Source organism: Aulonocara stuartgranti (assembly GCF_965226115.1).
Source record: "Aulonocara stuartgranti genome assembly, chromosome: 20".
Classification (NCBI taxonomy): domain Eukaryota; kingdom Metazoa; phylum Chordata; class Actinopteri; order Cichliformes; family Cichlidae; genus Aulonocara; species Aulonocara stuartgranti.
This window is the reverse complement of record NC_138956.1, coordinates 11,679,048-11,703,573: the sequence shown is the minus strand read 5'-3', so window position 1 is coordinate 11,703,573 and position 24,526 is coordinate 11,679,048. Positions and strand designations below refer to the sequence as shown.

Below are 24,526 nucleotides of genomic sequence, written 5' to 3'. Positions count from 1 at the left end.
AAATGTCTCTGGAGTGAAAGGTGCTGACCTGTTCACAACCTGATGAGACCAGAAAAACTCCACCATCAGCAGAAACCAAAGATTAAATCCAAGGGTCAAAAATCTGGATTCTTTCCAATTCCTGTGAAATTCTGTTTGCACACTTCAACTATATTGATGGACCAGTGGACTAGGTGACACCGTGTAGATGCAATGCAACCCTGTAATATCAAAAGATACAAAGCAAACATTCAGTTCAAATTAAAAATAAAAAAATAAATATATGCAACAGATTTTTGCATTTCAGTCAAGAAAAATCAGTCACCAAGCAAATGACATGAAAAGACAATGCGCTGCACAACAATAAAAGTTATATGCCAACAAAGTTTCTCTTGCATCCCACAACACCGTGCTCACTGAGCGAATTTTTGGAATGGACAATGCAGCAATCTCCTAATGCTTTTATTTCAAATTGTCTGAGCACTTGATCATGGCTCATTACTTTAAAGGTACTTTTTGTACTTCATGAATATAAGAGCTAGATAATTAGTGAAATACAACAATCTACAACGATCTAAAATACTGTCGATAATTTTTTTTTTTTCAAAAATAAAAAAAAATGGGCGCATATTTTACCACCACATCAGTGTTATTCATTTGTATTAATAGACAAGTGCTGCATATTCACTTCACAGCTTTCAAACGCTGGTTACACAGAAAGAACAGCCTGCGGTTTAATTAGAAAGATCTTGGCTCCATTGTGAGGAAGGGGAGGGTGGAAAGGGACGAAGGAGGAGGAGGCGGTAGTAGTCACTGATTGAGCACTCTGTCTTCAAGCCCATTTACTAGACGAGAGCTCGGGAAAAATCCAGAGGAGTAGGTTAAAGAAAGGCGTAGGATGGGAAGGTGAGAAAGTAGGGGATGCTGTGATTGCATCAGAATCCTAATGAGGGGATAAGGCGAGAAGCCTTCTGAAGCAAGATTTGGCAAAGTGTCATCCAGCCAGGTGATTTCACATATTTACTCACCTGGCCTTAGTTCTCAGTCTTCAGGTGAATTCAAAAGATACAACTCTGCACCAGTTCTCCTTTGTGCAGGCTGGCCTAAGAGCACGATGTCCCGGTTTGATCACAGCTTCCTAAACAAACTAAATGCACTGACAGTTCAGTATGTGAATGTGTAGCCCAGTGGATAACAAGCCTGCCAATGGCACCGGTGCCAGCACCGACCTGACTGGACCTGCAGAGGTATCGAGTAAATGCCATAATGCTCCCATGATGTCTTCCTATGGAGGGTGTGGACCATCACTGCTTGCTCCCCTGTGGTTTTGCTGTGTAATGAAATATGTCTCCCTTGATGTATGGCTGCAGGAGAAGCCCAAATCGAAAATTGAATCACACTAACTTAATTTGTGGTTGGGGCAATCAAATTACTTGTTTTGGCTGCAGTGCTGACGATGAATTCATCTTTGTGACAAAGCTGTCACAGCAGCGTAAAGGGGGCGGAGGAGACAGAGTGTATATGTGTGTGTATGTACTGTATTGGGTAATAGTAAAAAGAGGTTAGCAGCAGAATTTGCCATTGGTGTTGTTGCATGCTTTATTGTGGGGAATATTCTGTCAGTAAAAAGCGTGAAGTTCTCAGGAGTTTTATAATACCAACAATAACATATTTTTTCTTTTATAGGAGCCAATAAACAGCTACAAATGTAAGCAGCTTACACAGGCTTGAGTTGCCCTCTGGAGCACTTTGTTGTGTGTCCGCATCTTCAGGAGATCCTCCTTTCTACTGCAGCTGAACAGCTTGTATTAAGAGCCTTAAGAGCTAAAGTTTTAAATTGCAAAGGTAGACCTGAATTGTTCATTGGAGGATCAGATCATGCAAAAGGTTTCTGGCCCATAGACAGTACAGATGCTGTATAAAAACATTGCTGTCACAGTTTGCCGAGGCAAACTGCGTGGAGTTTGAAGAGTGGACCCAGGTGCAGACATTCTAAAACTCAAACTTAACTGATGATGAGCTGTTTATTAAGGCAGACAGAACAGTACAAAATAAAAGGGCAAAAACAATGCAACCTAAGCAATAACGTAAACTGGGTAAACTAGAAAGGAAGCACGAACTATGAAAAACCCTGGCAAACAGAAAAACAAACAAAACTCTAAACATGGCGATGATGAGCATATACATATGAAAACCTGAACGCAGGACTTGGCATGGGAACAACACAGACCAAATACACACAGGAGGCTAATGAGGGAAACGGAAACACATGGGGAAACAGCTGACACACATGAACATAATGACGTCACAAGAGGAGAGTAAAACTAAAAACATTGAACATAGGCACACAGGTCCCCTTCAAAATAAAACAGGAAACATAATGAGACGCAGACATGACAACCTGAACTTGACAACGTAAGACACAGACATGAAACACATGAAGGGCAAGGGAGACTTAACAGGGGTGGAAGACACAAGGGGAATCTAATAACAAAGAACTAGAACAACCTAGGCATGATAAAAAAAAAAATGAACTTAGAAAACCCGAAGGGCTTAAACATAAACTAAAACTCAAAACGCTGGGTCAAAAGTCCCAGGATCGGGACAATTGCAGCTTTCCAAACATGTAAAATAGAATGAAACAGGAGTGACACTTGATTGGAGAACACAGCTAAAGCATAAAGAATTAGCTTCAGACCACTGCAGCAATGTGCTCAGCATGATAGATAATGACAATATACAGTATTTCATGAGAGAAGCTGATACTTTTCTGAATGGATTACAAGAGATTTTGGAACTAGCACCCTTGGGACCTTCAGTGGTATTATCTTTTAAGGTGCATTGGCTTCATTTTAAAGCTATAGGTGGTTATTTACCAATATTTGAACTTTAATGCTTCCCTTGTAATACCCTTGTATGCCTACCAGGGGTAACCCTTGTTTCTCTTTTCTGGAGTGAGCAGTTTGTGTCATATTTCAGGCCTGCTTCCAGAACAAAATGACTGGGTGTGCTTTAGATGTAATGAGGGCGAGTATACAGTTTACTAGGGCTACCCTTAGAAAAACCCGGAACCTCAGTATGTATCAATAAAGACACCAAACCACATCACTTTATTGATGAACCCCTAATTTTAATTCCTTAAAGGTTCCTGGCCCTTAAAGCTACAGAAATTTATATTTAAATATCAGAAATGCTGAGGTGCTTACAGCAAAAACATCAACATAGCTATGTTTTGCAGGAAGCTATAATTTGTTTACCATAGACAGCTTAGCATTGCATTAGCATATCAGTTAACATAAAAATTGAGCAGAGACTAATGAGAATGTTAACAATTTACCAAAGTCTTGCAGAGTTTGACGTTATGATCTGTAAGAACACCACCCACATTCTTAGATAATGGCTGGAAAAGATTCAATAAATGTTCCAGTACACTGGAATCCATGTAGCTGTTGAGATAAAAGTCAGAGGGAGAAAACCCATTCTCTGTTAGTCACGAATGCCTTTTACTTTCTGTGTTACCCAAATAACTGATGAGATGTTTCAGCTCTGATAAAAGTAGCAGTTCTTAAAGCATCACTGCTAGCATGCATGCATACAGTTGTTTTGCAGGGAAAAGTTTAAATATGTAAATGCTGACTGTGATTTTCCACTCTAATGTAGTGGGGTAAGTGATAAATGCTGAGACAGAGGAGGAAAAACTAGATGTCAGAGTAATGGTGATGTAATTGTACCTTTAGCAGGTCATTTTATGTGCCTCTTTGGAGGAGTAAGGGTGACAGGGTCAAACTCGACGGTGGACGTCCACGAAGTGAGGCTGATAAAAGGAGACAGACAGGGTAGGGGCAGCGTTTGTGTGTCACTCCTTCTTCTTTCCATTTACTTCACACATTGTGATAATCAATGCCCCGGGCATGGAATAGTTACGTGCTAAATAACTCCCATAAAAGCAGAAATAACAGAGTTTTTATTCAGCGAGGTGAACATGCCAAGCAGAGTTAACAAGTTACAAGATTTGTTCCTTGTTCAACCAATTTCACCAATTGGGAATAAGTGTGTGATGGGCCATCGCAAATAAAGCCTGCCCATGCATACATGTATACTTTTCACATCCACTGATGTCTCCCACTGACTGATGCAACACAAATAAAGAACATTTAAAAGGGTGAATAGACTTTTTTAACTCTAGTGATAGAATTGCAGCCGAGCAGAAACTCACAGTTTGATCTAGACAGTTTTAGTAGCTCAAACATACACACCAACAAAACACATTTGCTACACGGTGCTTTACTGTGATGGGGTTGTATAGCAAGGTCAACAGATATTTTTATAAGGGTGCACATTGCTTTTTTGTTTTAAATTCCAGTGTTACTTAGTATGTCACTTGTAAACAACTACGACAAAATTAGAATTTATCTGGTTTTCCTGCTGCCTAATGACTGGAAGGCGAGCACAATGTTAAGCTAGCTGTTTAAGGTTTAGATGGAAGGTTTCTCGATAGCTACATACAATGACTGCTTTCTTTTAGCTGTGATCTTTACCAGTGGCGTGCGGTGACTTTCCACACAGACTGCAGATGGGAACTGATCTCAAAACAGTGAAACCAGAGTTGGTTGTGTTTCATCAATTTCCATCAACAAACAGATGTTTATCCTGCTGGCCTCTCACTTTGACAAGCTCAAGCCATTGTTAACAGGGTATGTACAACCCATGAAAACTCTGGCACTATACTGAGTCCAGTGGGTCCCAATTCAAGCAGAGTTAAGCCTGCTTCCAGAGACATTACTTAGGGGCCGCCACAAGATGGCAGCATTTCACATGCTGTATGGAAATAGTCAAGAAGCTTAAGAACAGAAGCAGGGAGAGAGATCACTTTCACTTTGGTAGATTTTAATTGATGTCTATTTTTAGATTTTACTGGACAAGCACTGCTTGCCTTGCTTGCCCTGAAGGTACGCCATCGGTCTGCATCTAATCTTTAAATCTACTTAAGTTGCAGATCCTCTGTTATGTACGCAAGCTAGTCAGCTGTTTAGTACAGAGCCTGAACCTTAATACTACTTCTAGAGATGGGATACTTTAATAAGCAAAATTCCCTTTATGTACATCACTGAGCGTGAGTGTAATTTAATATGCTCAAAATGTTTTTTTTGATTGCCTAGGATAAGTGATTTTTAGTATTCATTAGCTTAATAGCCGAATGTCAATGGTTATCATGTTTCTTCCGTTGGTGGTCTTAGCACCTGACATTTACACATAATGAAAATGGTTTCCAGACTCTGTCCCATGGCTCTTTAACAACCCCAGCATAACAAATCTGGCTCTTTGATATCTTGATTTTATAAGCACACTGCTTTTGGCTTAAGGACAGGCCACAGCAGCCTAAAAATAGTCCCTGTTTACTCTCCTGTGTTTTGTTGGGCCTGTGTCCTGCTGTGACTCTGTGCCAGCTCACTGTTTTTGCATTGCCGGTGTCACCTTCGATCGCCTTAAGAAGAGAGTGAGCCCAAGAGGTGTAGCTGGAGGGAAAATGTTGACAAAAAACAAAGACTTGAGGTGGGTTATATATTCAAAGCTAGAAAGATATTTTGAAAAGATGAAGACTAGAGGTATGGCGAGGAAGCTGTGACAGAGTCCAAGATGAAAGAAATGAATTTTGGAGGGGCGAGGGGAGGACTTTGGAGCTTTAGAAAGAGACAGCTTTTAAGAAAGTGAGGGGGATGGAGGAAGAGACCGAGAAGGAAAAAAGCTCCGGGGAGAGGACAGAGATGGAGTTCGAAAAAAAAGAAGGCAGAAAGAGAGAGACTAGGCATGAAAACAGCTGGAGAGAGAGAGGAGCACAGATACGGGGGGATAAAAAGTGTGTCAAAGAAAGCAAGTGCTCTTTTGAGAGCTCTCTTCATGTCGTGGCAGGGCACCACTCTGCTGTCAGGTCCACCTTTACCGGACAAGAACTGCTTGTCACACTAATGGCCTGGAAGGAAAACCATGTCACTTTATCACCTCGCCACGACGCCAACATGGTCGTGGCTTTTGTCTCCTCAGCTCCCTCTCCGCTCCACAACTCCCTGGAAGTGACTAATTGATCCTAGGAGACGTGCTTTTTTTGTGTCTCGGGGGCTGATGAACAATGTAAGAAAAAGCAGCTGATAAAGGGAGAGGGAGGGGAAAGAGAGCAGGATGTGCGCCCAGCCCGGGATAATGTAGCCTACTGTCTACTGCAGTGCTATCTCATTTCCCCACACAAAAGTAACATCGCCACTTTGTAAATGAAAGTCAGTCAGGCGAAAGATGCCCCCTCACGCTCTAGCAGCCCCTTCTTGAGATAATGGGCGCATGCACATTATTTCTGTAGACACAAGACTGACTAAAAAAAAGCAGTGTGTGGGTAGTAAATGAAATTCAGTCACGTGTGTGTGTGTGTGTGTGTGTGTGTGTGTGTGTGTGTGTGTGTGTGTGTGTGTGTGGCTCCTGTTACCAACACTCCTACCATTCCTAAGTATTCACCCAGGAATGCAGAGAACAAATGGTGGGCTTATATCTGTAACATTCATCCAGTTCCTAGCTTTACTCATCTCTGCAGGATTCGCGTCCTTCTTAACTGAAGCTACTGGAGGACCTATTGTTTACTCTTCTGCCTGTTGATGCTAAACACGCCGGGACGCAAACAACGGGGGTAAAAAGAAACGGTTTAGCGAACAGTATTAAGACCCCAAAAAAATCAGCTACGTTTCAAGAAGGAGGTGGTTTAGGCCACAGAGTACTCTTAGAATTAAGCCAGGAGAACAGAAGGGTGGAAAGCTATCACAAGGAGGCGATATTCCCCTCCACACCAGCCCACACACCCCTACACCCCCCTCTTTCAATAGCTCTGGCCTTGTCAGATATGGTTATGCTTATTGTAGACACAGGCGAGGGGGGGTCACTGCACCAGCATGCCTCAGAACATCACCGCGCCGGGGCTGTGATAAGAATAGTTCACTGAATCATGGCTTACCGTGCAGTTATGTGTATGGATGATGCATGGTGAATGAATTGAAGATAAGGCCAGGAAGCTGGATGGAGTGGACACAGCTACACTTCTGTTGCAAATGCAGGGTGTGGGAGTGTGTGCACATGTGTGTTCGTCTTGTGAATCATAATATTCCAGGCTCAAAGATCCTTGAAAGCCTGAATTATACATAAAAGTGCTTTAAGTTTTCTTTCTTTGCCTCCACTCCTCAGTTCTTCTGTTTGAGGTGTAGTGTCTTCTGGTGAGTCAAACCTTTCTGGGCTAAGGGAGGCAAACAGATGCTAACTCTACAACTGTGTCAGAAAAAAAAATCCTATTACTTATTTTCTATGCCTATGGCTGTTTCCTTGACGCTCATGTAAAGACATCGAGATCAGACTTTACGATGAAGTTAGGATTTTAATCAATTTACAAACGGCTGAGGGAAAGGAGATTGAAAGCACCTGCTAACTATCTTCCTCGCAAACTTTTCCTGATATCTGGCCATCCCCAAGAAGCATTTTGGTTATCAAAACTCATTTCTTAATGTACCAGCTGGTGGATCATTTTTAAGCTCTAACCACTAGACTTACCCTGCTGAGGGAACGTTTCTTTGTATCTAGATTCTAGAACAACCAGCAAGAGCCACAAACACTGCACAGATCACAGACGAGAGTCTGCCGACACTTTAAAGAAACATTTTATCTAATAAATAAGGTTAATAAAACCATAGCTATCATTTTATGGACCCCAGTGAGACAACTTGAAATTCCTCGCACTCTGCAATAAAGTCAAAATACCCAAAGCATTCAAGTTAGAATTCAATTTATTATACAATATAAGTTTAGTCATTTTGGGGTTGGTGCTAGCAGACGGACATAACAAGGAGGGCACCTTCATACACAGTGGAGAGCCCTTTGCGAGCATGAATTAATTGTGTTCTGTCTGCGTGCACACAGTGTCATAAAACTATTCGCAGTGCAAAGAAAGAATTGTCCATGTCAACAATTGACGAAAACAGTGTCAAAAAATTTCAATTATACGCTTTCTATAAGGTTAATTATGAGGTTAATTATAATGTACAGTACTGTGTGGAAAAGTGAGTGAGTAAATGAAGGAAGGGATTACAGATGGTGGAAAACTAACGTGTTTGTCTCAATACATTCCAGGGTCTGTATATCAAACTGGGCCTGCGTAGTAAACAAAAACTCTTAAATTCATAACTGATACTTTTCTTTTTAGCAACTGCTCTTTAAACAGGCCTGAACTAAGCTTTTGTCGGTAACTACGTTTGGCCACCCATGAATACACATTTGTCGTACATGTATTTAAAATAACTGTATGTGTCTGCAAAAGGTGCTTGTGTTGTTGATAATGAAGGAGAATTTCATTCAGTGGAAACCTATTTTATTTTTAATGCTTTTTGTAAAACAGAGCTGCAAGGCGCAAAAGAGCTAAAAGATTGACAGGCTTGGTTCATTGCTGGTTCTTACTCTTTTCGAGGAGAACTGGAGAGGAATATCAGACTGCTACAATAACGGCTGCACCAGATTTTCAGTCAATATAGTAGTAATAGTATAAATATTTCTTGTTGAATACCCTACAGCCTGGCATTCTCCTTTGCCATGGCAGGAAAATCATAAGTGGAACTGGATGCTTCCAGTAAGTTATGACAGTGAGGCATTGCGTACTAAACCAGGGTCCTAGAAATGGAGCACCTCGCCAGACTGCGGCTTTTGTTATGGTTGTTAATTACACCAGTGCTCTTCCTGCTACAACATAAAAATGTCCGCAGTGAAAAAGGTTTATTCATCGACTTCGATCTTTGTTATTGAATGCTTTAGTTCGCATTTCAAGCTGAGCTGGAAGTTCTGCCCTTTGCTGTTTGGGATGGGTGCAGAACCCCCTCAGAGCAAGGCCGAGAATGATTGAAGGTTTAAGAACAAAACAAAACAAAAAAAACAATCAACAGTTGAAAACATTAGCTTCCTCTCCATTTTCTTACAGCGTCCCCATCCCATCTCATCCCGTCATCCCCATTCCACCTTCACTCCCTTTTTTCACACCCTAATCGTTGAGACTTACAGAAAAATCAATTTCCACTACCCAGCGGAGAGGCCCAATGTTTCACCACTGTGTCTGATTGATGACGTGCAGACGCCATCTCACACACCGCTGCTTTTTATAGCACCTCAGAGTTGGTCGCCATTCAGCGCATTTTTATGGCAAATAATAACAGGAGATGTAATAGCTATTCCCTGTGGAGAGTAAATCTGAGCAGGGAGACAAGAGGATGGCCCGCCCAGACAGCTGGAGGACAGTCCCACGTCAACAAGTTACTTAGGCTGAATGATTGGGTACACGGCTGCGAAGGGCTCGGGGCAATTCAACAATCAGACATGAAGGCTGTTTCTAACATCACTGGCATCCAGTCTGGGCTTTTAGTTCTTTAGGTGACAACCATGCCTGCTCATTTAATGCTGCACAGTGGCTAATCTAAAGTGGCTCAGGGCCCACTTTATCAGGTGCTTCCACAAAGGCAATCGCATGACTTAAAGCTCGATACATACCAGACAGCATGCAGGTGTTTTCTGTGTCAGTGAAGTGCATTCACCCGGTAATACGAGAGAGTCACGCTACCCTCCTGAGATTTTCACACATCCTTAAAAAAATAGTGTGGAAACAAAAGCATCCCTATGCTGGCAGCTCTGAATGACCAGACAACAGACAGGCCAAATTACATACCAGCACGGCGGTGGGATGCAGTGGTGTATCTAACCAGCTAAAGTGAATGAAATGATGAGAGTACAGTGGATTCACGATGAACAAAGTGCTGAACATCACTTTGTTTTAAGTGGAAACAATCTGATCGATAGATTCTCTTTCTAAGGCTCAGTAAATTTATATCGAGTTCAACATCTGATGTGAATTTGTACCACGGATCTGTTGCGAGCTGCCACAAAAGCGCTGACCTCAGCTCAGTGCTGACCTAAACTCAATTTAAAATGATTCTACTTGTATTTTATCATCTTGTCTCGTACATTCATTCTCTGCTGAATGGGAAATAATAGTAATCCCCACAGGATCAACAGAACTAGGTTCAGTCCCACATGCAGGAAATGCAGGTAAATGAGATAACACTGCACTATATTATAATACAGGTCGCAGCTAAGCTTGTAATTTCTCCTGTAATTAAATTTAATTTGACTGTATTTTATTTGAAATTACAGTGTGATTATATTTACCTGCAAATACTTAAAGAGATGTACACTAGAATAAATAATATTTACAGGAAACAGAAATAATTATCCTGTAAAGGAACTATATTTCCCCATATTACATCATAAATACACTGTACTTTTTGGGGTGAGGCCTGTATTATGGGGTGGTTTCATCTTGCCTTTTATTTTATCAGTATAGGTCTGCATGTTTTTTCATCTTTATTTAATGTGTGATTTCTATATTTCATTTAATGCATTATGTTAATGTTTATAATGGATGTTCTATTTTTCAATTGTTCTTTTATTTTACTAATATAAAGGTGATACAGATTGCTCTCATTTACCAACTTACACGAAAAAATAACTACCATCAAAATGTTCTGACCTGTGTGACCTTATGATGATGGATCCAAGTGTTTTTCTTTCACAGTCACTATTCAAACATAACTTTCAAAAAGAGTATCCCCTTCCTGTAAAATACACAAAAGTTAGGCAAGGTTGAGCCACTTCATAATTAAAAAAAAAAAAAAGCATGTATTTACACTTTGCTCATGCAGTACTAAAATAATTGTTTGTCTCTTTCCTGCAAAATATCTGAAGTTATGCAACACTTAAAATTAATCATGCATTAATTAAAATGACTTACAGCATAATAATTTCCTTGTTTCATGTAAAAACCAACTTCTTACCTTTTCATTAAATTCCATTTAATTACAGGGACATTGCCCCCTTTGTCACAGGCTGCATTATAAAGTGTTTCTGAAAACATCAAGGAGATTTCCAATACTGAAGAGGACGAGAGGAGACAAAGAATTTTGTGATTTAAATGTTCGTTGAAGCCCAGAGCTTCAATGAACTCACAAAGACATTACCCTGCAGAGATGGATGTGAGAATGCAGAGTTATGACTCAGTCATCTGAAAGTATTTAACCTGCCACTCTCCTCATATAAACTCTTAGTAATGTCTCATTGCACCCATGTGAGAAGGTACTGGTCCATGAGAATTCACAGGGAGTGAGTGGTTGTCATGCATCCTGCACTCCCAGGCAGCTCCCTCATCTAAAGATCAGAGAATCTTCTGGTGTTTACTAACTGGCAGAAAGGGCAACTACAGTATAGACAATTTCGGCGAGTCAACAGACAAAAATAATAGAGCACGATGGAAACTTTCTTCCTATTAAAAATCCCCTTTTACACATTTTTCCACAATGTGGTAATAGGTAAGTGGCAACAGAGTGAATAATTAGCACCACTGTTTATCTCAGTTTGGCAAAATGTTAACACAGCAATGGTAGAAACTGGCATTCAGGTGCATTTTCTATTTGCCAGTGTTCTGGAAATGTAGTAAAAAATTTGCTTTTAAATTCAGATGGAAACTTGTCTGTTGGCAGTATTGAAAACAGGGCCTTGTTACATGGTGTTACCACTGTGTTTTGTGGTTCTTTCACACACTTGGGAACTATGTTGTGATGGAGTAAGCATTTGTGCTGCTGCATTTTCATGGATACAGTCGCTTTTTCTGAGCACACAAATGAATCATTGTTAAGATGACAAAGGTTTCATCTCCTAATATCAGGTGCTGCAGATGTCTTTGAATATGAAACGCAAGCCTGGGGAAGCAGTTCGGTCATCTCAGAATGAAAGTCTCATTTTGCCACAAACTAATCTCGCCGCAGTCAAAGGACACTGTCCCACTCACAAGCAGTTACATCACCACCGAGCATATACCACCACCTGTTTGGCAGGGATGGGCATTGAGGTGCTTCGGGTTTATTACGTTTAAGGAGTGCGATAAATTTGCACTTGGAGTGTGGAAAAGCAGCGTTTTCTTGTTCTTCCTTAAATCTACTCAAATGCCAATGAGCAAGGCACTTAATCTGAGGTGCTGCTGCTTCTCCATGGGGGGAAAAATAGTCTTGGCCTCAGTTAAACTGTAATTTAAAACTGGAAGAGGAAAAAGGCGAAGGTTTGGCTTGGCCCACCAGAGTTAAAAGCATGCTGCAGCAAGCTGGTGGCTCAGTATCAGAGATACAAGCTGGTAGACAGAGTGTAATGGCGAGGGCAGTGATTCCTTGGCACACATTATGGCCATTAATAGCATCATCGGGATGCCAGCGAGTGGCTGAGCCATGCTGCTGCTCAGGTGCAGCCACTTCTGTCCAACAATCTTCTCTTTCTGAAATGAACATTTGCAGCAGATTAAAAAACATCAGGAAGCACTTCTGATCACAGCGTTCCTCTAGAGGTGAGACAGCAACTCCACCTACCTGCACAGTCTCCTAATATGAATTCTTGTGATGACATGAAATAAGACAACTCTGCAAGCTCTCACAAGGCCGGGCCTCAGATGTTAAACGTAAATGAAAAATAAAACGATTGGAATCTTGCCAAATTTTCACAGACACTAAGAATTAAAAAAATATATATATATGAATATATAGCATTATATTAAAATCAATAATCATTTAAGGTTTAAATGTGCAGTGACAGCATGTGTAAATGCAGCTTCCATTGTGAGAGCTTTTCGATGCACTCCGAGTCTCAGCTGCTGACTTTTACTTTTCACACGGCGTGTGAAAATGTGTTTGAAAAGTGCAAGTTGAGACATCTCTCCGCTATCTCTTTCTGCAATCCAATAAACCTGAAACGCAATTGAAATGTCAAATTGAATAGCGTCAGTGGCTGCGACCGGCGCCCGCAACTGCATCTACAGTAAGTACTGAGACAAACAACGCTTTAACAATCTTTATTTATCCAGGGAAGGATTTTGCTGAGTGCGCAGCTTCTCTGAACACATTCATACAGCCCTGTGCACTCACACCTGGGAGCTGTCACACACATCTGCAGACGGCCGCTCGCACTGTGCTGCAATCTGTCGAGCGGCTCGGCAAGTACAATGTTAAGGTCACTTTTGGTCAGACAGTCCAATAACTGCATCAAGATTGGAATAATATTATCAGCCTCCACAGCGCTGTCCTTTAGCTTCTGAACAATAACACAGCCTGCTGCTTGTGCCTCTCTGTCTTACACTGTGTTGGACAGAGGCTTGCAGGCTAATGAAGCATTTTAAACCGCTGGGGAGATTTGCCTTTATTTCAACCTCCAAATTAGCACCGTGGCCCATTTGAGTCTGTGAATACTTTAGATGCTGTTGGACTCTAGGAACAACTCTGTGTATTCAGATCTCAGCAGTAGTGTCATGATAAATGAGACAAATAATGTCCAACACTCAGAAATCTGACTTTTTGAGTCGAGTTGTTGCAAGATGCTGGATTCAAAGACATCTCTGCTTCCATGGGAGCCATTCAAAAAGTGCCAGCTATTCACTACAACAAAGAAACAAATTAGAATCTAAGAGTAGGTCCTTGTTTGTTACGTTCATATGCACCAGAATGCACATGCATGCACACAGGCAAGGGGACAATGAGCTGCCCACTCCTGCAGCTGCTTCAATGCCAGTCAGATGATTTACAGTGCATCAAGAAATGGGCCGATGTTCCTGCAAATTCTGAGCAAGAGCCGGCGCATGATTTGTTAGCTGGACCTCATGAACAAAGATGTTCAGGGGCACTTTTTTTATTTAGGAGAAAATTGCAAAAAAGCCAGGCTGTGCTCGCTGAAACCTCATTCACCTCTGAACCAACATCCAAGGTGAAAGATGAGCACTGTGGCATATCGGTGATGCACATCATGACAGAAGGATCAGAACATTACTGAAGGTTAGGGAACGCAAGATGGAGAAGTTTGACCATGTGCACGGCTAATGGACCGAGCTGATCTAGTCTGTATGTAGATTTTCAAGCTTTTATTACATCACCAACACTACGCTGGAGATATTTTAGGGTTATCCGCTGATCTGTCTGTCTGTCCGCTTCTCATGAATCTCAGTCACATTCTTGAGATTTATCTTAGACGGGTATTTTGACCATTAATCCAGAATTCATTCATCATTACGATCAAATGTAATCTTAATTTTTGAATTGAGGTCTTTTTCAGTCCCATTGCCCAAGGTGTAGGAAAACAAGCCATGCATGTATCTTCACAAAGGTTTGTGAAACAGTGAGTCAGAGTAGAGCTCACTGACTTCTTTAATCCTAGATATTCTCTGATAAACTGTAAATTGCATTATTAAAGCATTTAAGAACTGCAGCTTTAGAGCTAGAGAGAGTATTTGCAAAAGTCTTTTTTCTGTGAGTATCGATTAAATGCTTTGATAACTGAATAAGTGTGTTCCAAGTCTCCTGTGGCACAAAAACTGTACGCCGGGAGCTTCACAGCATAGGTTTCTACAGCTCAGCAGCTCCTGTAGGTGTAACATGTAGGTGGCCTAATTCTTTTGTCCATATAATGCATCTCCAAAAGGTTAAAGGTCAACTTCACTGTGATATTTATAGTTTCCTGCAATAATACTCCCTGCACCTTATATAATAATCATAACTTAGCCGATTTTAGAAGGACATTGTGAGCCTGTTTCATATTATATAAACTAACCTTGGATCCGATGCTTGTGGTAATTGTGTCACTTCCTGAAAGCACTCGTGTTTTAAAAACTGTGGCTGCTGTCTAGTAACATCCATAGTTAAAGCATCCTCCTCTGTTGCTGTGTCCTATCAGAATCAACATTGTTGCCAAATAGAAATAATAATACTTTTTATTAAATTCCTTTAAAGTCTTCACTACATGTGCAGGATTAATCTGGACACATGTGGTTGCATCCTTGACTGGCTTGGAGAGGCATGCAGACAACAGTAATGGAAAATAAATCTAATGCTGAATTTATAAACTCGATCCCCCAAAGACAAACCTCAACAGTTGTCGTTGCAGATATTTACAAGCAAAAAAAAAGATCAACGGTGAAAAGAATCAACGGTAAGGTCTCTGTAAGAAATCAGGCTTTGTTTATGGAATGAGATGTTGCATATCTCCATCTCAGCATGTACCCAAAATGAACTTCATATGTAGAAAAATGACAAAGAAACATGATTTAAAGCTGTACTACCATCATTTTGTGCGCATGAATTCACTATTATTTCAGCAAAGGTAATTTCTACCAGTAACAAAAGCAGGTAGAGCAGTGTGTAGCCTTATAATTCTGGTGTCATGTTTGCCTTGTTCTGATGTAAGTGGTTAAAGGAGGAGGACGGGGAAGGTGTACTCACCAGTTAGAAGTGTTCCCCTCCATCCTTTGTTAAAAAGCATCACAGTCCAGCAGAGTCGGTCGACACAAAAATGAGCATACTGTGTGCCATTTGCTGATGTCGCTGGGTATTATGCTTGTAATTTTTCAAATGGTTAACTACTGCACGGTGCAATTTGGAGCCGCCGACATGCAAAATGCGCAGTGCAGGCTTAAAAAGCCCAACTGGCCCAATTTTTCATCTTGCCTCTCCTTGGCCTGCTTTCTATATTTGTGTTTACAGTAACAATAACAAATGTATCTTTTTCCACGTCTAACTTTCTTTCAGTAATTCATCCCAATAAGCCACAGATGCTGGATTTGTGGACCACTTCAGTGCCGTTTGAATCGCCCCACTCTTTGCTGCTACTAATCGACAAACAGATGATTAGAGAAACAGAAAATCCTTCCACTGACATTTTTTAAGGTCCCTGCTCTGAGGAACATGAATGGGCAGGGTAAAGTAGGCTAAAGATGGCAGGAGAATGTGTCTGAAGTGTCCTTAGAGAGCAGCAGATCTCAGGCGGGCTAAACTGCTGTCAAGTTCATCGATACTGGCTTTACACCACAGTGCACAAAGACAGCCAGAGTCCTAGCTCCAGGCTCCCACTTTACACAACTCCAGAGCCTGCTATCGAACTGCTCTGGTCGGCCGTCAATATCGCTTCTGTCTCCATCTCTCTCTTCACAGCTTTTATCCATGGCAGTGTGTTTGAGTTCAGGGGGATTGCGTGGTATGAGTGAGAAAGCATTCTCATGACTGCAGAGAGGCACAGGAGTGTGTCGTTCCTTTGTGGTACAGTCAGAAAGGGTATCCAGCCAGCTCCCTTGTGCTGGACTCTAACTGGATTTAGGTCCTGAAAGTTTCTCCTCCAGCTCTACTCTTTCACGCCTGATTGACACACCTTTAAAAAAGGGCTGTACATTTTTGTGACACCTTAATTAGATCTGGCGTGAAGCAAAAACCTGCACTTCGACCCACATCACCTGCCATCCCTGAAGAGAAAATGAATCACGTCTCACATTCAGCCAGTTGACTTCACAGCTCTCACTTAATTCATTTGTTGGGGTTTTCTAAAGCCCTCCGTCTTACAAGAGAATGTTAAGATCAGCTCATATGTGTGGTTTCACATCAAACTTCTTAGACTAGAGCACATTCTTAATTTTAGGACTCTACAGGACTAAACTTTGTATGATTCACAGATTAAAATAATACTTACTTATCTTACACTAGGGCTTGGAGCAGTACCTCAAGTTGTACCACCTTTCTTCTGCATGGCTGACCTTTGCAAACATGCTTGGACATCAGGTGTGTAGGGCTTCTGCAAGTCGGAGATGACCATATTAGGGATATCCCTTCTCTCTGACATCACAGAGAGCCACGAGTTTAAAAAAAAAAAAACTGTCCTAAATTGTGTGTTTGTGTGTGAAGTTGGCTCAGAGTTTACGCAGACACTGACCTCGTTATTTTTGCAGATGAGCATCGACCATTTTAACAAGACTCACTGAGGTTTACAATTCACTATAAGTAGAGTTACACACATCTGTAATATTAAGGTTGCATAAGCATTCATGCTCCTTTGTTTTCGCTCCTTCCTCTCTTCAAACTTAAATCTCACTCATAGAAAATGATGCTAACTGCTGAAAACAGAAATATAGAATTTATAAAGAGAAACAATACTGGAGTACGGTGATGTTCCAGCTTAGATTTTTAGTTACTCATGTCATTGCAGATACAGAACAAGGTTTTACAGTTGGGCTTGTAATGCATTTTATTCATGAGCTGTTACACGCATATTAGCAAATTAAAGCAAATTAGAAGCTTTCACTGAGAAATGAGAAACACCCATGCTCTATGCTGTGAGCATGCTTGGGTGTATGTGACTACACTCCAGCCACAGCAAGAGTTGTGAAGAGCACTTATGAAATCTCTAAGGGTCATGAGACGCTAAAGAGGATGCATGGATGTGGAATAACACCTGCAGGGGAGCTCTTGCGGGGAAATACATGCTCAAGGATGGGGGAACAGGCTCGAGTCCCAGAGGGGGAGCGAATGTATTGCTACATTTCCCATCATTCCTAATGTGTCAGGCCTGTTTCGGCTTCATGTGACAGCCTTAAAGGCTGATGGAGCGTGGCCTCCAGCATCAGCAGCTTCTACCGCCAAGCCTCTCACCTTCCCTCATTTAGGAGCATTGTCTCTCGATGAGTATCATTTGTCACCATTGACTTGCAGACACCTGTGCCGGGTGTCTTTTTTTTCCCCCCGCAGCCCTAGCCCATTTCCACAGTTGATAAACAGCTAAATCCCTCTCCCAATCAATGCAGCCTATTTAACTTGAGCTATTGACTCGGCTGCCTCTCAACAGACTTGAGAGGCTGAAAAAAATACAAACAAATTAGACGGGTGAGAAAGAACAACAGAAATGGTGGCACAGACTATGAAAAGTCACATTTTCAATAATGAGCTTTTGGCAGCAGGAGGGAACAAAGTGACAGAGTGGAGGCGAAGGAAGCGAAGGAGAGTAAGAAGCGAGGGAAAACAGAGGAGGAATCGATCGATACGAACAGATAATCACCAGGCTTTTGTCCCAATGTGTAAAGAGTGTGACATTGCAGTGGTGGGCACGGCAGGGAAGAGATCAATGGGCTGCTTTCTGTTGATCCGTAATCCTTAACTATCTATAAGTAATTAACCTTCAGAGGAGAATGCAGGGAAGAAATAAATGGAGAAATTAGAGGGGGAATAGCAATGAGCAGAAGTAAAAAACAGAAGCTACCTTGCACTCACCAGATAACAGCACAGGAAACCAAATTAATAGTTGTCTCCAGTGCTGCCTCTGCAGTTTGCAGCATCTGATTCGGTTTTGTTTCTGTCAGACTGCATTGGCTGCAAGTGACTGCGTCTCCCTGTGGTCTTCAGACAACGATAAAAAAAATAATGGCTGCTTTTAGAAAAGGGGAATCTAATCTCGATTTGAAAGCACATGCTTGAAACCTAGTATTTTTTTCCTGTTTTGTTCTGGTTTTAGGGAAGGATCTAGTGTGGTCTTATCCTCTCCGGCCTGATGAGTGAATCCTCTGCCAAAGCCTGTCTCCTAAAGAAGATGGAGGGGAGTGATCCTATTAGGAGTCAGAGTGCCCTCTGTCGGTGCTAGAAAAACAAAGACAGTGGCACCTCTTCTGAAATAAATAAATAAATGAATATCTACGACACATTTTCATTTGGAGACAGAACATACTATTTTCCCATCATTTCTGCTCTACTTGATAGCAGGAAATGGGAAAGACGAGGAAATCACATGCAGCAAAGTGTCTGGAAGGCTGGATTCAAACCCCAGACTCTGCAATACGTCTCAGCGCTGATACATGGCACGCTCTCTACCGGGACGCCCTTACCCCTAGCTATTTTTAAACTGCTGTAGGTGTGACAATCTCAGTTTCATGAGCAATCGGTACAGTTCAATGAACACAGCACAGTCACAGTGGTATCTATACAGGGTTTAATGGCACACGAATGCCCACTGAGTACATCGCAGTCCACTCAAATCAAATGAAATCAAATTCTTACTGATCTCTGCTCATCAGAAACCCCTTAAGAATGTTTAAGTTAGTAAAAGGCATATCATGTTGCTGAAATTTGTCACATTCATACACAATGATACAACAGACTGGTGGCTTTATGAGAAGAAAGCAGTATGTGGAGCAATAGTCATTAGTGATTACAATATGGCCACTGTAGAAAGCTTTTAGCGAGTAAATATAATGGTAAAAATTACAAATTACAAGGTCATTATGAGCAATGACTGCAAAATTTGGTAAATTATGATAATCAGGTAAAAACAAAGCACTAAAGGTACTTTCTAATAAACGTAAATGGCAAACCATACAATTATACAACAACAAAGAAATCAAAACACAAAAAAAGAGGAAAAACTTTGTTTAGGCTCTGCAGTGTGGCTTGAGGACACATTCCAGTGGATACCAATCTGAGCTGAGAGCTCCTACTTCATCTATCAGTGTGCGAGAGAGTCAAGGGTAAATCCTGGCTGGTGGAAACGCTTCTTCACCAAAAGGGACACCTGAACATTTGGAGGAGAAAAGAAAATGTCAAATTAAAAGAAGAGAAAGAAAAAGAGATCAACCTGTGGCACAGTAATTGCATTTAAAACTGCCCAAGATAACTTTTCTGCAACAATCTTCACACATTCAAAGTCATGACTTCAGTTTGATTTAAGGTGGATTCTTGCAGCCAGGCTCTGACTAACCCTGAAGCTGAAAATGTAAGGCATACTGACCATCCGATGTAGCACTGGCACAGATTTTCATGTGAGGTGGCTTGTTTGATGAGGAGCTCTACTTGTGTCGGCACATCCAGCGTCTCTTCGTTAGAGAAGTCACGACCTATAGGGAACAAACTCTGGTCACAGATCTGCTCCGGCAAAATCAATCTGCAAACACGGCTCGACTTTGTTCAGACAACACAAAGGTGCTTTTAGGATAGTGCAAGATCTGAAAAGACCTCTCGTCTCTGTTATGTTCCCTTTTGTTATTAAAGCTCTGCTGAGCTCATTTTTGATCAGACATTAAATTGGAAATGTATGCGAGGGACTTGGGACTGGTTTGGTTTCAGGAGGATGCTGATGGACTGCAAGTCCCTGCTTATCCAAGAAATTTAACTTTAAGTATGTTTTGTACCTCCAGTACAATGTGTTTAAATTAAAAATATTATTCATAAATCTTTAGCATTTACTTATTTAAAAAAAGAGGGTACTTTATCGACGGGAGAGTGAAATGTGCAGTAAAAATGTCCCACTTACCCGTAAGTTTGTCTCGCACTCTGTTAATAATCTGAATAGCCTTCTTGTTGAGTGCCTCAGGTTGTACCAAGCCATCTCCAACTAAAAACACACACACACACACACAAAAATACTAGCATCAACAACTATTGGCAGCTTTAAAAAAACAAATTATGCTGTGTCTATACCAAACCTGTTCGCAGCTAAAGGAAATCAAAGCAGATTTGTGTCCTGCCTTACCACAGAGCAGTGACTTGCAGCGATCATTATGACAGCGAGTGCTCAGTATTTTGATGGCAAAATAAGCAGAGCAGACCTAAAAAGCTGTAATACAACAAAATAAAATCACTTAAGTCTGAATAAGCAGGTAACTCACTGAAGGAGTGAATCGACTCGGGCACAGTGGTCCCTGCTTTCTTGTGCGTGGTCTCTCCAAGGTCAATTCCCTCAAGAGCCTCTGTAGATGACGCCACATAGTCAGAGATTAAAAAAACGATTTTTCCTTTATTAAATAGAAAATGAAACATAGTTATGGTTACAGCTTGTGTTGGAAACTGACCAACTGACTGCCCGGCGGTGTACGAGTCGGTCCTGGTGCGGGAGCGTTTGGTTCCTTTTGTGTTTGCTGTGGGCGAAACGGGAAAAGTGTGCATTTAAAAACATACACAAACTCCTCTGGAGCATATTTCATTTACCTCATTTACCAGGAAGGATCACCACCTCTCTGACTGCTTTAAAGACAGAAACTCGGGTTTCTTCCACAGTTATGTGCACTATTCATTAAAAGTGGTCAGATTATAGGAAAGGCCTCTCTCTTTATGTTGTCCCCCAGATTTATTCTACCCATCTGTGACCTGAAAGTCATGTTTCCAGCTCCTTTGCATTAAATGGGTCCGGTTTGCTCTGGTGGCTATTCAGTAAATGGCTATAGTAACACACACTGTAGAGAATACACTAATGAGCGTTTAACTAATGCAGCTGTAAGTCCCTGTAAGGAGAAAGTGGTTTTATGCACAGATCCCTGGCTGCTTCTTATTTCTTAAACATACTAACCCCAAAATGCTGAACTCCTTTATAATCAAAGTGACATATTCCACTTTTTTTTGATTAAATGTCTTGCTAAAGGCAACCATAACAGTATTAGTAGAGAAGGTGCCACAGAGATTTATTCACTGTGTACACTTGAGTTTAACCAGCGACCTTTAGATGTCTGAAGCACTTCATTAACCGTTTCTCTCGAAAACACAAGCTAAGCAGAAGTCCAGTGCAGCTTGATGCGAGTAGCTTTAACGCTCCCCACTCTTCACCGCCACAAAAAGAAGTCTTTCAGCTTGAACAAGTGTAATCTGCTCTGACTTTAACCAAACTGTTACCGGTCTGAGCTGGTATGCTGCTGTGGTTATGTGAGGCTGTAATATGTTGATCTAACATCTGTACTCAATTTAAACAGCTGGCATTTCCTTACTGTCCATAAGCCTCCAGTTGAGCAGCGGGTCGTAGACGAAGGCCTCCAGCACAGCCATGACGCTGTCCCGGTGCTCCCTCAGCACCTCCATCACTGTGTGGCACGTGATCCTGTAGTTACCATCCAAGCCCGTCACCTGACGCACATGACATTTGGGAATTAGGTTTCCATTCTGCGTGTGCACGTCACAGAAATATCAGTATACTTGTAAACAATGATCCAATAACATGTTCTGAGTTTAGTAGTAGAACAGCCTCTCTGTTTGTATTTAGAAGGCTGAAAATAAGTTTTAAGAAGATTTCATATGTCTAAAAAAAACAAAACAAAAAAAAAACTTTTGCAGTAGCTTAAAAGGCAAAACTTAAACCTCTTACAATGCAGAATTTTATTTCTTGATGCTTTCATTTTTAATTCCTTTCCTTCCTTTGCTCATTAAATTCAAGGCACAGTGAGTCACAGCTTCTGATAAAACTCTGCACAGTCACAGAAGACTAATTATTATTTGGAATGAAATAAAGAAGACAAAGAAGAAGCAGCTCAGGCAGGATTCACTTCAGTAGAGGAATACTTGTCGTGTTTAAGGGTGGGGGCCTTTGACACCAGAATAAAATGAATGTACTAGAAAGACTTTTCTGTTGCAGAGTCTCCGACTGTCTAACCTAATTAAACGGGACTATAACTGCTTTAAGCTAGGCCATAGGGAGGAGTGAAAGAGGCATTTGGCAGGTGGGGAAACCCTAAGATCTGCCATAGCGGTGCAGCAGAGAAAAATGACTTGCCTTAAAATAACTGACATTGATTTGAACTGTGAGCTCCGGCAGATTTTTCTTTGTGCCCACAAAAGCTTTGATCAGCTGACCAAAGCCAATTCTCTTGGCTCTCAGGTTTAAGTCTTTGTGTTTAAGTCAACTACATGATTTTGCATCATGACTGTTTTCAAACCCCTGGCCACAATGAAGCTAGTATAAAGGTGGATGTTGCTAAGTGAAACGAACAAGCATCATCGTCCTAAATTCAAACTGAGAATGTAATCAATGACCTAACCTAACCGTGATAATGGACAAAACAGCAGCACCAGGCCAACACGGTCTGTGGCTAAAATTTACCACAAATACAGAATTACATTTTTTGTGGTCATTCCTCAGCGAGCAGGAGAGATACTTAACCAGCTTTATTAATATCTGCCTGTGCGAACAAATGACAAGGAAAAGGTAAGAGCAGGGGTGACGCTGCTCTGTACTGTTGAGCAAATATCTCCATGACACCAGGCACAAGAAATGCCAATCTGTAGCACCTGGAAAATGAACTTTCTTCATAATATTATGTATTGAACTACCTATCAGATTGAATGACTCATGACCACACATGGTGTTACCGTGAGCACACTTTACCACACTTCATACAGTTTGTCACACGCCAGCATAGTCGTATACCTCCATAGCATTGGTTAGCATCCTAGTCAGTCGGAAGGGAATCTTTTCAGGGAACTTTTCTCTGGTCATGGCCACCTGTTAGAAATGTATACGAGGGTAAGTTTAAAAAATATATTTAAATATATATCAGAGAAGTTTGTAATATATTTAATACAAATCTCCTCCCACCTCAAAACAGTCTCCAAAGTCGATGTGTAGGATCTTGCCGCTTAACCGGTCTAACATCAAATTGGATGGATGCCTGGAGAACAGAAACATCTCCTCAATAATGTTTTACCATTTTCTTTGTGGCCATTCTAACACTTTTTTACATTAATATAGGGTTTTTAGTGTTTTGTTTGAGAAGCTCACCTGTCACCCAGTCCGAGGATGTAGCCCACCATGGACATCACAGCCAGGGATCGAGTGTAGTTCGTCCTCCTGTCGAACCACACCTGTAGGAGAAATAACATTTGTGTTCTGAGCGCTCCTCTAGGTCATAATAAAAAAATATTGTGGGAAATGAAACAGAAATCTCTGGCAGGCTGCTGAACACATCTTTCCAGACACTTAAACACATGGAGCATCAGGTACACGGGGTACTAAAACTGATTCAATTTGATGGTCTCTTAGTGAAATCCTGCAGAGTCAGTGCTTTAAAAGTAGGACAGATAACCCAGAAAACCCATTCTTTAGGGAAAACAACAATTTTATTTCACTACACCTGTATCCCCGCAGTAATCAGAAAAATGAGAAACTACAAAGACCTACTTTGCTTGGTCTGCATCCAATGAAAACCTTTCCCAAAGGAAGACCAGTTTTGAGGTGACGCGGTATTTTATTTAGGAAGAGATGTTAATTCAAGAAGTTATTGGATCTATAATTAGACTCTCTTGATATTTTATCCAAGTACCACTGAATACATAAAGATAGTGAAAAGACCAAGTCCCCTCCTCTGCACTGCTGACAAAGTATAGAAGTGAAGCACTTTACCTCAGAGCTGGGGCTCTTGAGCCACAAGAGCTTGGCCAGGTCGTCTCCGGCTGTGTTATTGACAGCATGTTCAAACACCTCCACCTTCTCCATCAGCGTCAGGTGGTCGTAGTCTGGAGCCATCTGGAGTGAGAGTTGAAAGTCTTTAAAGTCTTTCGCTATTCAGAATTTAAAAATTCAAACAATTAGCAAGAAGCACAGGTGATCGACAGAACATAGACATTCATAAAACTTGAGTTGTCACCCCCATGGTGTTCGATTGTGTTCAAAATGTAACTGCTCACCAGTATAAGAAAAGACATTTACAAATGTTAATCAAATACTTTTGGAAATAAACCGCTGTTCTTAAATATCTGATATTTGGTTTCTTTCTGTTTTTATTCAGACCACCGACAGCCTGGGGGCCTGCAAGAGGCAGCTAGGATAGGCTGTTAATATGTTTAAAAGGGAAAAAAAAGTCAGATTAATCTGATTGAAAATCATAAACTGGATG

The 24,526-nt window shown here is 41.2% G+C and overlaps 1 protein-coding gene across 4 annotated transcripts in view; it reads right to left on the bottom strand.

The window, feature by feature from the left end:
* Nucleotides 1–18,850: 18,850 nt before the first annotated feature.
* Nucleotides 18,851–24,526, bottom strand: part of mtor (mechanistic target of rapamycin kinase) — a 76,488-nt gene continuing 70,812 nt past the window's right edge. For all 4 annotated transcript variants that reach the window (XM_082518022.1, XM_082518025.1, XM_082518023.1 and 1 more), the window contains 10 exons: nucleotides 24,034–24,156; nucleotides 23,413–23,495; nucleotides 23,230–23,302; nucleotides 23,062–23,136; nucleotides 21,629–21,764; nucleotides 20,723–20,788; nucleotides 20,540–20,620; nucleotides 20,185–20,265; nucleotides 19,663–19,768; nucleotides 18,851–19,446 (listed from right to left, as the gene is read on the bottom strand). In XM_082518022.1, the coding sequence (XP_082374148.1) occupies nucleotides 19,431–19,446; nucleotides 19,663–19,768; nucleotides 20,185–20,265; nucleotides 20,540–20,620; nucleotides 20,723–20,788; nucleotides 21,629–21,764; nucleotides 23,062–23,136; nucleotides 23,230–23,302; nucleotides 23,413–23,495; nucleotides 24,034–24,156 (840 nt within the window). In that variant the 3' untranslated portion in view covers nucleotides 18,851–19,430. The remainder of the gene's footprint in view (nucleotides 19,447–19,662; nucleotides 19,769–20,184; nucleotides 20,266–20,539; nucleotides 20,621–20,722; nucleotides 20,789–21,628; nucleotides 21,765–23,061; nucleotides 23,137–23,229; nucleotides 23,303–23,412; nucleotides 23,496–24,033; nucleotides 24,157–24,526) is intronic.